This window comes from Micromys minutus (assembly GCF_963924665.1).
Source record: "Micromys minutus genome assembly, chromosome: 16".
NCBI classification, from domain to species: domain Eukaryota; kingdom Metazoa; phylum Chordata; class Mammalia; order Rodentia; family Muridae; genus Micromys; species Micromys minutus.
This window is the reverse complement of record NC_137985.1, coordinates 11,139,110-11,156,524: the sequence shown is the minus strand read 5'-3', so window position 1 is coordinate 11,156,524 and position 17,415 is coordinate 11,139,110. Positions and strand designations below refer to the sequence as shown.

Genomic DNA, 17,415 nt, shown 5'->3' with positions numbered 1-17,415 from the left:
TTCAGACACCCACCCACCTGCTAGGACATTCCTCACTGCAATCTCCAACTCCATTCCGGTTAAGTTAGAGTTTATCACCTTCCCAGAGAGATTCTCCTTCAGTTAGATGTTTTAAACCAATGCCACCACCAGGGTCAATACACCTGACTCACTTTCAAATCCTAGAACTTCATGTGTACACTTTCTCCTTGTAACATAGCTCACGTTCACTCTTTTCTATACCCAATACCGCCAGTTTTAAAAGCATTAAAATAGTGTCCAACTCCTGCTTAATACCAGGCTGCTAGACTTTCTTCTGCATTGAGCACAAACTGAGTCTGATGCCTGCACGTTACTACTTCTCAAAACATCTCAGTTCTAGCCTTTTAGCACTGTTAAAAAATATGGGATCTCATCCATGTAGTTCAAGCTAGCCTCAGAGTCTCTACAGTAATTGAGGATGACCTTAAGACTTCCAGCCTCTACCTCCTTGGTGTTAGGATTGCAGGTGTACCACTGCACTCAAGTCTTATGCAGTGCTGAGGACCAATCCCAGGACCTGGTGCTTGGTATGCAAGCAGTCTACCAACAGCAACATTCTCAGCCCTCTTTCAGCACACACAGGGCCCACAGGAGAGCCAAACCAGTCCCTAACATACTCCTGCTTTGTCTTATACCTGTGCCTTCACTTCTGCTTCCCACTGGCAGTGCACTCTCTGTGTCGCCCATCAGTAAAGGCTGTTTCTCCTTCAACACCCCCTGGACTGCTCTCATGTAAACATCAATCTCCTCTACCTCAAAGTCCCAGGAAATTGTGTCCCACGTACAATTGTGACCTTGCACCTGACTGCTTGGGAACTGCTGTCTCACATTCTGGATGGATATATGCTCTCTGAAAACTAACAGCCATCTTTTTATTTCAAGTAAAAATAGTAACAGGTTGGTACATCATTAAATACCCTGTGTTTCTAAATTTGAAGGTTATTTGTCACAGCAGTTTCTGATCCAACTGTGAACACAAGAACTCAAAATTTTAACCAGGATTTTAGCATATTGGTATTTAGCCAAAAATTGTGAATGCATGAGGTCATATAACTAACTCTAACTTAATGGAAAAGAGCCAGTACCAAGGAAGTACATTAGAGCATATACAAACATAACCAAAACTCACTTCATTTTCCAGGGCAAGTCTTAAAATTTCATCAAATGTCACAAATGTATCATTTCCTCTAACTGCATCTTTCTCCATAAATCCAAGATGAATATCTGTGGCAACCAGGATTTTAAATGTGTCTTCATCATCACTGTATAAAGAAGAAACCAAAATTCAATACAATCCACTAAAAGGATATTCAAACAAATGAAGACTTAAGCATAAAATACACAATAGCAACTATAATGCAAACTTATTTCTCTAGCTTCAGACTTGGCATAGAAGTTTGCGGTATTAAACAGATCTTTAGCATCACAGCTTTCTAATCACAAGTTCAATACAGAGTAAATGTTGAGTGACACTTGTAAGTGTTCCCCGTTGGCTCTGAAATTTATAACTTTTGTAACTTCCACAGTTGTGTGTACGAAGCCCTGGCTGCCCCACAAACTTCTCAGCTCACACAACTCTATCCTTCCACTCTCATTTAGACCTCAAATTTAGTCTTGTTCTGCAAATGAAAAATAAAACCAGGCAAGCTCAGAGAATTGCCTATTTTCTTAATACTACACAACTAGTTTTGACCAAGAACTTGAAACCAGAGCAGGAAACTCCATTAGTGTTCAAGGATGTTCTTCTCCCACCTAACTTACAGTCTTTTATTTCTTTCCATTTTGTTGAAATTCACTTCAACTAAGGCAACTTACTCTAAAAGACTATTTATAGCCTCAGCACTTTAAGACAAAGCCTAAGAACATGAGCGTTCCTGAATGGCCGTGTAATAAATCACTGCAACACATTCATTTATTGCTCCACCTTATTAGTTTTCGAATAAGCACAGAGTATGTGCTTTTAATTAAGCACTATAGACACATTTGGGGGGATACTCTATCCACTATCAAATTCTGTTGCTATTTTTATTAAAATGCCATTTTTCTCTTAAGGTCATCACAGTTAATATGTCAGGCTTACAGTGGATCTGTGGGGCTCATTTTTATAGTACAGTTCCTCTAGGACCAGGTTCCTCTCCAAGTACCCTGAGGTTCTGCGTTCAGGTATGTCAGAAAAAACACCCGATTCCAAACTCTAAAAATAAATTTTAAAATGCACACATTATAAAGGTTGCACACATTTCACCAATATGAATTCAGCTTCAGGGTAGACTTCTTGAACATGCACTGGCAATTTTGAGAAAGTCCCACTTTCGTCTTTAACACTGTAATTGTTTCACGACCTAAGAACAGAAAGTCGCATCCTTAAGTGAAGTCCTAATTGCTATCTCTGAGATTGGTGTGTAGTACATCTCTGGACAAGAATCAAACGTGACTTTTTAATTGCATAAATTTAAGTTGCACGCACACGCAGGGTTTTGAATCAGAGGCCACCCCATACTCTTAAGACTAACATTTAAAGCCAGACTAAATAACCAAAAACATGTGGTTTACGTGAAACCCCTCTCGGAGCCACCGTGGCAAACAGCTCAGTGTGGTCACTCTGCGGAAGTTGGAGCTACCACTACAGACGACCTCCCACCTGCGGGACTCCGAGGCGGAACGCAGAGCCCGCAACGCTCCTAGACCACCCGGCCCGTCTTCCCCGACGGCCCCACGCACTCGGGGCTTCCGCACCCTATAAGACCTAGCAAGACCTAAGTTACCCCAACCGGACTTGTCAGAGCCGACCAGCGAGGCCACAGATCATCTCTACTTCGGAAAAAAAAAGGGGGGGAGGGGCAGGAGCCGCCAGAACGTAAAGAAAACCCGCCACCAGAAACCAGAACTAGACGCGGGAGAACGTCATCCGCACTTCTCGCGAGATCCATTGACGACATGACGTCACAGAATTTCTATCTTCCTATTGGCTACAGATTGGCTCATTCCCCCTCACAGGAGCCAATCCTGAGCAGCAGAGAGGCGAACCCGGAAACGAAGTTCTCGGCGAGGTTCTCTCTGTGGAAGGTGAGGCGTGTGTCCGGAGCGGTGGGGCGGGCAGCTGTGGGTGGCTGGCCACCGCGCAGGTGGCACCATGGCAGTTTCTTCGTTTTGGGATTCGGAAGGCCTCACCTGCTAGACCAGAGACCTTTCTTCCCTGCTTCCCTTGACAATCCCCGGCTCACTCCATCTGCCTTGCTTTGTGTGCTCAGAGAACCTTGAAGAGAGTGCAGTAAAAATAATTTGGAACCTTGAATTAGATCAGACCCCCTCAGGGACCTGACGTACCGCAGTTCGTCTTCATCTGTCAGAACCCTAGCGCAGGCCTCTGAAATGGGGCGTGGGTGTCCACCTCACTGAGATAAGAATTGAAACAGTTTGTATCTCTCTCAAAATGGAGTGTTCCTTTAAGTTCGGAAACACACCCTGTTCCATCGAGCCTTATACCCAGAGTCAAGGGCATACATTTGGGTTTGATTTTTTAATTGAACATACCAATACAGTTATATGTAGCTTATATCTGAAACGATAAGTTCAGAATTAATACGGAGTTTCAGATGTGGGAAGGAGGGCTGAAATATATGTTATTGACATGTTAAGTGTCAATTGGATTGACATATGGTAGCTTTCTAGAAAATTGAGGTGAAAGAAAAAATTGAAAACTAAAAAAAATAAATAACAGTTCTAGTAACTCTTTAAAAAAGACAATCAAGCTAAAACCATACAAACTATATATTCCCTTCGTGGAATGTATAGGCCCTAAGGAATTACTGGTCATGATTCTGGTGCTGTCACTAGTAATGAAGCTTAATAGAACAACAGAATATAAAACATGTGAAATGAAGTAGAACTAAACCATGAAGAGTGTGTGTATAACTGACTAAGTTCTTCTTAGAGGCCATTCAAAGCAAAATTAAGTGATAGGTCTTAAGTTTAGTGATACAGATGGTTCTTAATGCAGGTAACATACAAACGTCATAATAATCTGTGTTAAAGTTGGTCCTGTCCTTAAAAGGTCAATGGCAGAATAATATAAGACATAGCACCTGAAATAATAAACATTAGGATCTAATCAGATCAACAGAATGGAAGTAGTACAATAGCAACAAAAACCTGCCAAGTTCAACAAATATAGTTAAAAGGTTGTTGTTTTTCAAAGTAACTAATCATTTTCTTAAAAGCTTATATGCTGGGTAACTCTTGATACTGACGTCAGTTTATAAATCAACATGGTAGTTTAGCAGAACTAATCTTTTAGACTGGGTGAATTCTGGTCCTCCTGTATACTCACTGCCTAGAATCCATCTGTTTTATCATACGTAAATTAATAGATGCAAATTTAGGTAGTTGTAGCCATTTACTTAGAAGAAAACATTTTTTAAAAGGTAAAGACTATAAATGTTCATAGATAGCAGAAATCTCTGAAGTCTGGCATTAGGGAAATTTAATGGATATTGTGAGAAACACCAAAGCCTTTATGACGAAGACTTTATCTGCCTTGTTTGTAAGGTTAGTATTTATGCTATTGGGAATGTCTAGTCACTACTGTGCTAACTACTGTTGTGTTTGTGTTTTCAGGTTGGAAAGAATCAAACAATGTAGACATAATTCATCTCTTTAAAGATTGCATCCTAATACTTGAAATGCTTTTTATTTAAAAGAGTAGAAGAAAATGGAAAAAGAAAATGTAAAGGATGATGAGAAACCAGATCTGGAAAACCCTGTGGACTTTTCTGAACAGTTTAACCAGCTTGAGTTGTTGAAAACCCATGGTCACCTGATTCCCACTGGAACTCAGAGTCTTTGGGTGGGCAGTTCTGATGAAGATGAAGAGCAAGAGGAAAAAAATGAAGAGTGGTATCAATTGCAAGAAAAAAAAATGGAAAAAGATCCAAGCAGATTGCTTCTTTGGGCTGCTGAAAAAAATCGGGTAATAAAAAAAAGAAAAAAATCATTACATAGTTGTAAAAGCATTTGTTTGGAGCCCAAAGACCTGCTCCTGAATCTCTATTTATTTTTACTTTTGGGCACATTCTACCATTTCTGACCCTCTAATTTCCTGTCTTTAAAAATGATAGCTTAAATAGTTTTCTCATTTACAGGAGTATCAGATGAAATAGTGTATATGAAGGTACACATTATAAACTGGCTCTAAATGTTTGGGGTAATTATAAGCAGCCTCTCTAAGTTATTAGGGTCGTTCTACATGTCAGCATTGCAAAAACAGGTAAGATGGAGGCTGACAGATGCCAAATCCACCAAGTGTCTTATTGTACCTGTTTACTTCCCACAAAGACACTCAAAAAGTAGATCTTCCCACTTGACCATTTGAACTTAATTTTATTAAGTTCTCCCACATCTGTAAGTAAAAACTGAAAGGGTTTTGCAGTTTATAAGAGCTTTTCAATCCCTGAGCACAGTGTATTCTGTCCAGTCTATAGACCAAACCCAAACGTGATGCCCAGAACCATGAGCACATTGTCTCTCGGAGGAAATGAGTTCTTCAGTCTCTTGGCTGCTTCAGCATCACTTTAACTGTTAAAAGTAGTTCCATTTTTGTTTTCTGGTTCATACACCATGTATATTGATACAGGGAAATTAGGCTTGCTTTAGAGGGGAAATATTAAATACAGATAAGCCCTTTGTTCATTTAGGGCCCAGGCATTTACTAGAGTAAGATAATGTGATAACTTCTGTTGATAATCAGAATCAGATTCCTGAGTTGCTCTTGAGTGTAATGAGCTATAACTTGCTTGTAATTGATCAGTTACCCTCCGCCCCTAAAACAAATCTTAAAGTTTAAAGCCACTGAATGGTGTAATTAACTTTGTTTAAAGTTCTCTTTCTTTCATTAGCTTGCTACAGTGCAGAGGCTACTGTCTGAGAAGGCCGCTGAAGTGAACACTAGGGACGAAGATGAGTATACCCCTCTGCACCGAGCAGCCTACAGTGGACATTTAGATGTTGTTCGTGAGCTGGTGGCTCAGGGGGCAGATGTTCACGCAGTGACTGTAGATGGCTGGACACCACTGCACAGTGCTTGTAAGTGGAATAATACCAGGGTGGCCTCTTTCTTACTTCAGCATGATGCAGACATCAACGCCCAAACAAAAGGCCTTTTGACCCCTTTGCACCTTGCTGCTGGGAACAGAGACAGCAGAGACACCCTGGAACTCCTCCTGATGAATCGTTACATCAAACCAGAGCTGAAGAACAACTCACAAGAAACTGCTTCTGATATCGCCAGGAGGGCAAGCATCTATCACTACCTCTTTGAAATTGTGGAAGGCTGTACAAACTCTTCACCTTCGTCTTAATGACTCAAGTAATTTTCTTAAGTTTCAAAGTACCAGTGCCTCCCATGTGTGAGATGTAAAATATCCCCATGTACAGAAACAGATGTCTCACTATAGAAATTCTGTTGTACACATCACAGTTCTCTTCCAAGTGAGCTGCCTGACCTTGATGTCAAATGTATTTGAGAGGTACTTGGACATCTGTGGTGATTTCTGCAGTTTGTGGTTTTTATCAGAAATAATTTTACTGGACACGGGTAATACAGAAACTAAGGATATTTTTTTTGGTGCTGATCCAAGAGAAAAGTATTTTTAAATGTCCCATCCCCTGGGTCTTGTTCAGTTTAGCATTCTGACTTGTATTTTTATAAGCTAACTCCAAATTTTCATCTTCAACATACTGGTGCAGTTCAGCCGTCTTCTCTGCATCTCCAGTTGCTTTCCTTCTAAACAAGAAACACTAAAAAATTAATGTCTAACACCTTTGTAAGTTTTAAAAAAACTGGAATGTTTAGATGGTTTTTTAAGATGTAGGTCATTCTGAGAAAAGCAAGGAGATGCCTATTCCTTGAATGTTTTACACTGCCTCCCCCACCACATTCGTAATCCTGTGGACAGTCCTACCTCACCCTGGTCAACCCATGTGACCCTTACTGTTATGGCCAGACAGTGTCTCCATTTAGACATGCACAAAACTGTACCTTGGTCCAAAAGATTAAAACTGCCCTCCAAAGTGTTCACCTTTCTCCTGCTGGGTTGGGCATTACTCATGAGTTCCAGGAAGTGCCCAGCACTACCCCAACAGCCCTCATTTTCTACAAGCCATGACAAAGGAAAAAAAGACAAGGAATTCTAACAGTGAGGAATGATTGTCATATGGGACCAGAACATCAAGTGGCTCAGGCTTTCTTAAAACAGAAAAAAACAAAACAAAAAAAGCAAACAAACAAATGAAAAAAAACTCATAGTATGTTTAGTAACACAGAGTGTAAATATAAATAGAATATAAGTTTTGACAATGCAGAAGGCAACTTGCATATAACTTCACCAGATCTATGGCACATTTGTTCAAATTACATTAACTTTTATCTTCTTGGTGCCTGCAACTTAGTTTTTGATGGACTTCCTAGCCCCTCTGTATTCTCAAGAGGTCTTCTAAACATGAGTTCTGGAATCCTAGGGAAAGGACACTGAGGGCTCCTTGTCAACTTAGAATACACCTCTAGCATGTCTGGAAGTGAGTTTCTTGAAAATTTTAACTGAAGAAAGGATGCATTTCCAGATGTGGGTGGCACCATCACCTGGGCTCAAGTCCCGGATTAAATAAAGAGAAAGCAAGCCAAAAACCATTGTTTGTCTCTGTTTCCTCACTAGCACTGTGACCAGCTATCTCACATAAGCTGTTCCTTCCCCACCGTGATGACTGTCTCAACATAAGATGCATTTCTTACGGCATTTGTTTAAAGTGTTTGGTCACAGCTAGGAAAAAAGTAACACACTAAAACAGTTGTCCTTGTCGATATTTTTAAATGCCTATGTCATTTTGGTTTTGGGCCAGCCCATGTAACTCATATACTTTAGATAATATTTTAATCAAATCTATGCGAAACTAAAGAGATAGGTAGCGATGGACTGCTCTTCCAGAGGATCCATATTCAGTTCTTTGCGCCCAAAGGGAAACTCGAAACATCTGTAATTCCAGTTCCAGGAGATTCAAAGCCCTGTTCTGGTTTCCATAGTCATTGCGTGTACCATGTGATGCACAGATATGCAGGTGAGACACCCACATAGATCAAATCTTGTTAGATGTATGTATATATGTGATGGGTTTTATTGGATTGTCTCTTAGAAGCTAATGAATTACATGGCAATCTCAGAAATTACAATAACTCAAAAGATCTGGGGCTTTGAACGTGCCTCTGTTCCTAAGTATCTCAAGTACAAGGGCTTTAGCAGGAAATACAAGGCAGCTGTCTTTAAAGTCTGTCCAAGAAAATGATACAAATGATGGAGTGAATGACAGAGTGAGTCTGCACACATCTCAGGAGGCTGTGAGGCAAGGCTGCGTAGTTAGTGGAGCGTCAAGGAGCCTTTGACTCTCTCTATTCCTATTTAGAAATGAACTGTGTCCCTGCCTTTGTTTCCTTTCTGTGTGAGTATCGGGCCAATGAAGCCTCTGTAAAATGTTTGATTTTGACTTTTAAATATAGGGTTCTGTGTAACCCAAACTGGCTTTCTAGCCAAAGATGATGAACTGATCCTACTTCTACACCTCCCTTATTCCTAAAAGGGAGCTGACCTGACTACTCTTCAGAGAACAAGAAGCATACAGAAGTCCATTTCCCCAGATGTCCATTCTGTCTCATTTGCTTCCTTAAATTTTCTTTTAATGTGTATGAGATTCCTGTCCACAAAAGCACTCACTTTGACTTGTGTGGCTTACCTGTACTTTCCAGTTTATAAGCAAGATTTTCTTTAATCTTGGGGAATTATTCCAAAGAATTTTTTAAAATAAACAAGCCTTTATTTTATTAATAATTTAGTTCCTGTTGTGCCCAATTTAAAAAAAAAAAAATCAAACCCTTAGGAACAAACTGCAAGAAAAACTAGCAAGTTTTTGGAGTGAACTTAGCATAAACGTTTTGAAGAGGGTTTTAGTTTCTGTTTAAGTTTTGTGATTTACCCCTTTCATTATTTAGATATTTATTTGTTTGAAAGAGTGCCCTGTAAAGGGGCTCTGGCTTGACTCTGGGAGGTGCATTTGTGCACTTATACCCTGGATGGATAGATGGAAAGAGAGCAGGCTCACCTGTCACTGGGTGAGTTATATGACAGTCACTTGGACTCAACCTGTTCTGTTCCCAGGCAGCCATGCCGACAAGTCTTCAGATTCTTCCTGTCTTTGTCACCACTGCTCTAAGCAGACCTGTATTAAGGACATGCCTTTGCTTAGGCTGATTATTCCAAAGAATTTTTAACGTCTTTTATAAGTAAAAACCATAATCTTGATTTATATGCTTGAGGAATAAGTAATGTGTTATTGTTTAATGGAAAGAATTCATAAGTCCACTAGTTGGCATTACCTTTACAGTTTGGCATTTTTCTAAAGAACTCTCTGGCCCACACCTATCACAATGATATGATTTGTGGGGTCTTTTTCTAGAGACCTGAGAGCATTCTATTTCATGGCATACCACTAGTGAAGTAGTGAAGTGGAAAAAAACAAGCATAGAGGCTGTCTGAAGTTTAGGCTAAAATCAAATCTCAGACTGACCTGATCTCTCTTACACACACAACACACACACACACACACACACACACACACACACACACACACACACAGAGAGAGAGGGACGGATGATTTATAGACACACTGACAGATTACAAGTCATCTTCATTCTCCATGATGCCTTTTCTCTAATTAGGGGATGGCATAATCCTGTAAGATTCCTTAATGAATGTGTCAGACAGCATTTTCTCTAAATCAACTTGAGATAACTGTTGAGTCTCAAACACAGAAAAGATCCAGTGTAGACAACTGATAGTTTTAAAACCTGGAAACCTTCCTTAAAACTGTCAAAATTTTATTTCTGAGAACCTAAGTAGGGAATCTAAGTCAATGCTAAGTACATAGAAACACATCATAAACCGTATAAGTAGTTTTAAGAGTATTTTTCTTAATAAACACAACAAACCAAAGTGAGTGACAATTTTTAAGAAAATATATATTGTAACCAACAACACATCTAAAATGCTCATTTCAGCATGAGATGCATATTTTAAAACTGAGGGCTGGAGAGATGGTTCAGTTGATTAGGGGCTTGCCACCAAGCCTGAGAACCTGTTTGATTTCTGGGACAAATGTCGTGACAGGAGAAAACTGACTACCACGAGCTATCCTCTGTCTTCCCACACAGGCACATAGCGGCAACAAACATGAATAAAGGAATGAAATTTTTAAATTGAGACCATTTGGTTTTTATAGTACATTTCCCAAGTGTGGTGTGTGTTTTGTAACACATCCTGATTCATACTAGCCACAGTACAAGTTCTCATCACCCATACAATTGAGTACTGGTTAGTACATGGGACAGGTTTGTTGCCTAACATACTCCCTAGGGCAATCACTTTCAACCTGTGGGTCATGACCCCCATGGGGGGGGGGTCATATCAGACATCCTGCATCTCAGATATTTGTACTGCAGTTCATAACAGTCGCAAAATTACAGTTATGAAGTAGCAACAACATAATGTTATGGTTGGGGGTCACCACAGCACGAGGAACTGTATTAAAAGGTTGCAACATTAGGGAGGCTGAGAACCACTGCCCTTGAGCCTTTGCAGGCTGTATAAATGGAGCATTAAAAAAAGATAAGTCCCTAATGCTATTATTCAGACAACTAAGTGCAGGCCTTTACCTATAGAAGTGTGGTATCTCTTCTGTTGAAATGTCGAAAGGTATACATGCAATGTCGTATACGGTCCTTATTCACATAGCAGCCATTCCCATCCTAGGCATTTGCATCCTTGAAGACTGGCTACAGCTCTTCCCTTCTCATTTTGTATTTCTTTTCTCACACGTTTCCAGTAAAATTAGCAGTATAGAACTTCTCTCAAATGATTCAAGCAACTGAACTTAAAGGGGGGAAAGTCTCCCCCAGTTTGAGAGGCTCCAGCAATGTATCAAAGATTTCTTCAATAGAAATATTAAGGAGTTAAAAAAATTATCAATAAGCAAAATTTTTAAAAAAGGAACCGATTACAAGGATGGCAGAGAACAGAGATTCTAAGAGAAAATATATCTCTGGGGAAATGTCAGGTCTTGAGTTGATTATGGTTCATTCTGGGTGCATCTTCCTGAAGCCCCCAAAATTCTTTTCCACATTTCGCCCTGGTTTCAGGATAGATTCTGGTTAATACTGAGCAAATGAGACAAAAATACACAAAAGCATTCAGTTCCAGTTCATCATTTTATCCATTCAAAACTCGGGTTCGTTTAGTCGTCCCTAGGTGCGTGTATTGGCATCCTCCCGTGGGTCTTACTGTAGCAACTGTATACTCCAAAACCGGCTTAATGAAAGAAGTAGCTCTCAGTCAGAAAGCAGGCCGCTAGCTGTCTGTTGCTGTCAGCATTTCATCTCTACGAGGCACACTGTGGCTGAGACTGGAAATGCTAGAGAATTAAACTGAGTTCAGGGAGGTGACTGACCTTTTGAGATGCCGTGAGCTTCATTTTCACACATAGCCACCCTGACACAGGAGAGTTGTAGTAATAAAAGAAAAGAGGGTCTGGGAAGATGGTTCAGAGTACAAAGTGTACAAAGTGTAGACAGCTGAGGGTGGGTCTCCGGCACCTGCACAACTGGGTAAGGTGGCGGGCAGTGCACAGCTGTAGTCCCAATTCATAAGGCAGACATAGCAGAATGTGTGGAGCTCACGGCGGTCAGTCTCACAGAAAAGGCTATTTTCAGGTTAAGTAAGAGGCTCTGCCTCAAAAAATAAGGTAGAGCATGACTGAGGAGATATCCAAATTCACCTGCAAATTAAAAATTTTTAAGTGAGACCATTCTTTTTCATGGACATTTTGTCATGGCAACAGAAATGAAATTAGAACACTATCATGTACTTTAAAAATTAAATAATCATTGATTCTACTTTAGATTTATTTTATTTAATGAATAGATTCATTTAAATATGTTCAAATACTGAGCTAAGACATACCATTAGAATAAGAGACCTGATCAATACTAGGTATTGTTTGGAAGAAAACATTCCCTACTCCTAATTTTGGTTTTTAGAAAGTTTATCCCTGAGGTCAAACAAGTATTTTTTTAGAGAATTCTAATTTCTATGATTCAGTGGAGGTCATGGCCACAGCCTGATTTTCAGTCATTTGCACTATTAGAAATGTAAATTATATTGCATTACTGAATATAGTTGCAATGGATTTTATACAGACTTGTCTTCTTTGAGAGAGAGAGAGAGGGAGAGGGAGAGAGAGAGAGAGAGAGAGAGAGAGAGAGAGAGAGAGAGAGAGAGAGAGAGAGAATACTGGCCAACAATAACTGTGTGATGCTTGCTTTGTTAGTCTGCCAATGCACAAAGCAGAACCCATTCCCTTTCATTTCATCTTATGAAAGGTTAAAGACGTAGAAAATATTGAGAGAAACTGCTGTGCTTGTTTTTACATATCTAGTGTATATATCTTAAGATTTGTTTTTATATTTTAATTGCATGCATGTATGTGTGGGAGAGTATGTTTCCGAGTTTAAGCTCCCAAAGAGGCCAGGTGGCCAGAATGCAGCAGATTCCCGGGAGTTAAGAGCAGCTGTGACCCGCTGACTGATGTGGGTGCTGGGCATGGGACTCGGGTCCTCTGCAGAACAGTATGCATTCTTAATGCCTGAGCGATCTCTCTTAGCTACTATTTTTTAAATGTGACGATTTACACCCAGATATGTATGCCAGTATGCCACATATCCAGCTGTGATATATGCATGTTATGTAGGTCACAACTGTGTTATTTTGATCTCTCCTCCCATGCTATTCTCTCCGATGGAAAAGTCTCCCCTTTTGTTGTTGCTGTGGGAAGAACATTGTAAGTCTTCCCCTCTTACAAGAGTTAAGTGCAGAGAAGAGTGACCGCAGACATGGAGAACTTAGAATCCATGACTGAGACACTGTGCCCAGTGAATACCTCCTCACTGTTTCCTTCTGTGCCCCACCCTGGAACACATCTCTACTCCACACCAATTAGCTTACTTGTTTCAACAACCTCACACAAGTACAATCACACAATAAGAAGCAAATTTCACTTTGGAGCATAAAAATCCAAATACAAGAAAATCTCTGCAATGAAAATTGGTTAGTGGCTCACTCTAATCTTGTTTCAAGAGTTAGATATGAAATAGAGGTGTGGGGCAGTGGGTTATTAGAGGGTGGTATCAGAGAACAGAATAAAACTGAAACACATCCAGATATGGATAACAAGTTGACTTTTCTTTCTTGAAATGATTGTTCCTGTGGGGAGAAAGAAAGAACTCGTTTATAGACAGAAAGACAAATCCTAGATTTGTTTAGTGGCACAGACAATGGCCCAATCTCAGAATGTCTGGACAAGGCATCTCATGGCTGGTTGAACGTTCTACCTGTTGACTGTGGTCATATTTAGGCAGACATGACTCTTAAAAGTCTTTTGCGTCCACAGTCCTTCAGGCAGGGTATTTTTCTTGCACAGGAAGTGCATTGCAGTTACATTGATTTCTTTCAATGGTTTTGCAACACAGACTCTCCTGATAGCCCAGGTTGGCTCGACCTCATGGTCTCCTGCTTCTGCCTACAGGGTTGGAATTACAGGTCTGGGCCACTACACTCAGTTTCAGAGAGAATGATTTTTGAAGGTCGATATACAAGGATAAGTAATTTTATCCTCTTATTTATTTTCTTATAGCCCATAGGAACCATGATGACCTCCAGCCCAAATTCTAGGAAGTATATTTTCTTTCAGATTCTTTGAGATATTGCAAGTTATCAAAAAAAAATTTATGTTGCCAAGTCTCTGGAGTTTTAAAATCCCAAACAAGCAAGCCTTTATTCATAAGGAGCAGCTTCTCCATTAACTGACAGAAAAGGAAATCACCCCTAAATTTAATCCAGTTGGAAACATTCAATACGTTTGAAATGATGGCTATTTGCTGTAGAAAAAGAATTGGTTGGCTTTGAGAATAATTTAGGGCTGTGAGGATGGAGAGGAGATGCTGGCGTGAGTACAGAATCCACTTCTCTGAAGAAATACAACGCAGAACACCCTGTTACTCACTACTCAAAACTTAAACACACAGGTAAGAGTTCTTGAAACCTGTCCCCTAAATCTAAAGACCTAAGCTTACGGTGTGAACTCCCAAAGGGCGAAGCCACCCCTTGGAGATGGTGGTGTTCTGTCAGTCAGGGGCAGAGCAGATGGCAGTCCTCTGTTCACCCTTGCTTGATGCCTGGCTTGGTGGCCAAAGCCGTTTTATGCCCAGGACATATAAAAACTCAAATCAAATCCAAGGAGCAGAGTGCTGAAGAAGGAAGACAAACCTGGGCACTGCCATGTCCCCCACAGACCTGCCCTCCGCATGGCACGGGTGGGCCACAGACACCTCCTAGCTGACACTCCACAAATGTGGATGGAGAATGTTACCTAAGGTAAGTGTGTGCCGGTCAGATGGGAGAAAAGTGAGCAGCCTGAGCGACATGGGGAGAGATGGAACTGGAGACTGGAGCATGGAGAGGAGTAAACTGGTGAGTGGCCAGCCCTACCACCTAGAACCATGGTGAGATCCTAGCCCAAGGTGGCGCTGAGGGCCATGGCAGCACAGTGGAGTCAGGCCTGAGGGCATGAGTGTGGGAGAGCTGACCCTGGCACTAGACAAAGAGGTGATGGTCCCTGTTCCCACCTCCTCCAGCGGTTGGAAAAGTTGACCCCAGGGTCATGAGCTCAGGAGAATGAGCCCTGCAGCTCGCCTGGTCAGCACAGTAGGACTGGCCCTGGTGGAAAGGTGGAGGTGAGCTAGTTCTGAGGGTGAGAGTGACTGACAGCTGACCCCATCACTTGTCTGCAGTGAGGGGGCTTGGGTGTAGAGCACTGCCCTCCCCTTCTCCATCCCCCACCTCTCCACCCCACCTCACCACACTTCTACCCCTCACTGCCAGCAATAGTCTGAGATCAGGCACTGCCCCTCACTGGCAGGAGCACTTAGGAGAGTGGGGTCTGTACTTTGACTGAGGGGCAAGGTAAAGATGGCTCTGGAGGTGTGGGTGCATTGAGCTGGCCCTCCAGGCACTGACCCTGCATCCTGCTGATGGTGGCATGGGGTGGCCTAGCCAGAGCAGCGCTGGGGAGCAGGCCCTGGTGGTGCAGACAAGAGAGCCGGCCAACGCAGGGCTCAGCCACCATCCGGCCCACAGTCAGGGCTCTAGGTGGCTCACCCCAAATCTACATCATCAAAGGGGCAGTCCTGTGTCCCAAAGTTGCAGGATCTCGATGATACAGGGCAACAACAGGGTAACTGGGAGGAGTCCTCATGAAGATCCAATATGGAGATGTTACAGAAGCCAGAGATCTAGAAGCAGACCAATGACTCATTGCAATGAACACTTACAACACTGTGACATACTACAGCTTCTACAAAGAGATGTTTTCACAGCTTTGGTTTTTGTTGCTGTTGTTTTGTTGCTGTTTTTTGTGGGGGAGTTTGCGAGGGGGAAGGTCGGATATGGGGGATGGGGAGATAAGTGGAACTGGGGTACGTGATGTGAATCTCACAAAGATTCAAGAAAAAGTTAATTTTTCTCCTTAAAAATACAATGTTAATATATCCACCTATATTTTCACTAAATTACTATCGGTGATTTAATATACTAATTTTGATAGTACAAAGCTTTTTCTTTCTTTTGCTAAATACTTCATGTTTTCACACTGGGTACGTTTGTGTGTGTGTGTGTGTGTGTGTGTGTGTGTGTAGGTCTGTTATTCAATTAGGTCTTTGGTTTTGCCTCCACCTGGTGAACATTTTAGTCTTTTTCATTTAATTACAAAGAGGAAAAACCAAGTATCCTGGTTTTTGCTTTGTTTGGTTTTGTCTGTTTGTTTGATTGTTTGTTTTTCCAGAATAAAAATAAAAATAGCTAAAATAATATCTTATAGATTTTGCCAATAATTTATACACAGAAGAATTTGAAGTGGCGGAGTGGAGAGGGTGACTGGGAGAGGGTGCACCTGTGTGGAGACAATGGGAGAGGGTGCACCTGTGTGGGGACAATGGGAGAGGGTGCACCTGTGTGGGGACAATGGGAAAGGGTGCACCTGTGTGGGACAATGGGAGAGGGTACACCTGTGTGGACACAATGGGAGAGGGTGCACCTGTGTGGGCACAATGGGAGAGGGTGCACCTGTGTGGGGACAAGTGGGGAGGGGATAACATTTGACATGTAATACAGAGAGTATCCAATAAAATAATTTATAAAAGATTTTAAAGTGGCATGCACATATGGTGATAGAAAATCGTAAAAGTCAAAGCCACAGAAGAGAGAAGGAAATAAAATACGTAAATTAATGCAGTTACCACAACTAAAATGTAAACAATCTCCAAGTTTTTGCTGTTGGAGAAAAGAGGAAAAAAGAACTGTATGATTCTTTATCATTTGATCAAATAAACCACATTGATTTGTTATTAAAATTTCAGACTAACTAAAATAGGCTCAATTTCCAACTTGTAGAGATATAACATACAAAAAATTAGAACCCTTGATGAACTACACAAACTGAACTAGCTGTTTAGCTACCCTCAAATCAAGGTGCAAAATACAGCTGGGGTCCCCAAGACTACCTTGCACCTCAGAGCTCTGACTTCATCATCACTAGGTAATTTCTGCTACACCATGAAATAATTTACTAGGTACAACATCACATCTGTGGAATTCTCCCACATTTCTACATAAAGAAGGAGTTCGCTGCTTTTCCTTGTAGTATTCTAAGAACACAATAATGAATAGGTATATCTTATTTCTAATGTTTTCCATGAGCCTTTGGGGCTCTGGTGAATGGTGCTGCTGGGACCGTTCTAGGCACCTTTTTGGGGCATTTATTCTACAGTTCAGTGCATGTCTCATATTAGGACTGTGAAGTACTTACATCCTTCAGTAAAAGCAAAACCAACCAAACAAAAAGTCACCAGCTCTTCAAATTGGTTAACATTTACACTTTTGTTCCTGACAAGCTCTCACTATGATGCCCCAGCTGTACAATTATCTTACCTAAACCTCTATGACCAGCTTAGGTGACCTTCAACAGTAGGTAAGGAGAACCCAGTTACCACCAATTCTTGCTACTGATGCTGGGGCTGTTTGTTGTTTGTTGGCTTAGCAATCAACCACTCTAGCGTGTGGGAAGTAACAGCTCCTGGAAGACTGCATTGCTTGGTCTGATGAGTAATGGTTTGAGACAATGTCTCAAGTGCTTGTCAGCTGTTTGGATCTCCTCTTTTGTCATGTATCCTTTTGTCTATTTTTCCTC

At 41.2% G+C, this 17,415-nt stretch overlaps 2 protein-coding genes across 3 annotated transcripts in view; one reads left to right on the top strand and one right to left on the bottom strand.

The window, feature by feature from the left end:
- MRE11 (MRE11 homolog, double strand break repair nuclease) overlaps positions 1–2,894 on the bottom strand; it is a 45,598-nt gene extending 42,704 nt beyond the window's left edge. Inside the window, exons 1-3 of the mRNA XM_080930394.1 lie at positions 2,787–2,894; positions 2,102–2,215; positions 1,151–1,283 (exon numbers count right to left, since the gene is read on the bottom strand). Coding sequence (XP_080786520.1) covers positions 1,151–1,283; positions 2,102–2,121 — 153 coding nt within the window. The 5' untranslated portion in view covers positions 2,122–2,215; positions 2,787–2,894. The remainder of the gene's footprint in view (positions 1–1,150; positions 1,284–2,101; positions 2,216–2,786) is intronic.
- Positions 2,895–3,055: 161 nt separating this feature from the next.
- ANKRD49 (ankyrin repeat domain 49) lies at positions 3,056–7,586 on the top strand. 2 transcript variants are annotated; one of them, XM_080929890.1, is made up of 3 exons: positions 3,056–3,087; positions 4,639–4,990; positions 5,916–7,586. In XM_080929890.1, the coding sequence occupies exons 2-3, from the start codon at positions 4,733–4,735 to the stop codon at positions 6,375–6,377; spliced, it is 720 nt and encodes a 239-aa protein (XP_080786016.1). In that variant the 5' UTR covers positions 3,056–3,087; positions 4,639–4,732; the 3' UTR covers positions 6,378–7,586. The 2 variants fall into 2 exon arrangements, with proteins under 2 accessions (XP_080786016.1, XP_080786017.1); XM_080929891.1 differs by lacking the exon at positions 3,056–3,087 and adding an exon at positions 4,504–4,569 and having other exon boundaries at positions 4,727–4,990.
- The last annotated feature ends 9,829 nt before the right edge of the window (positions 7,587–17,415 follow it).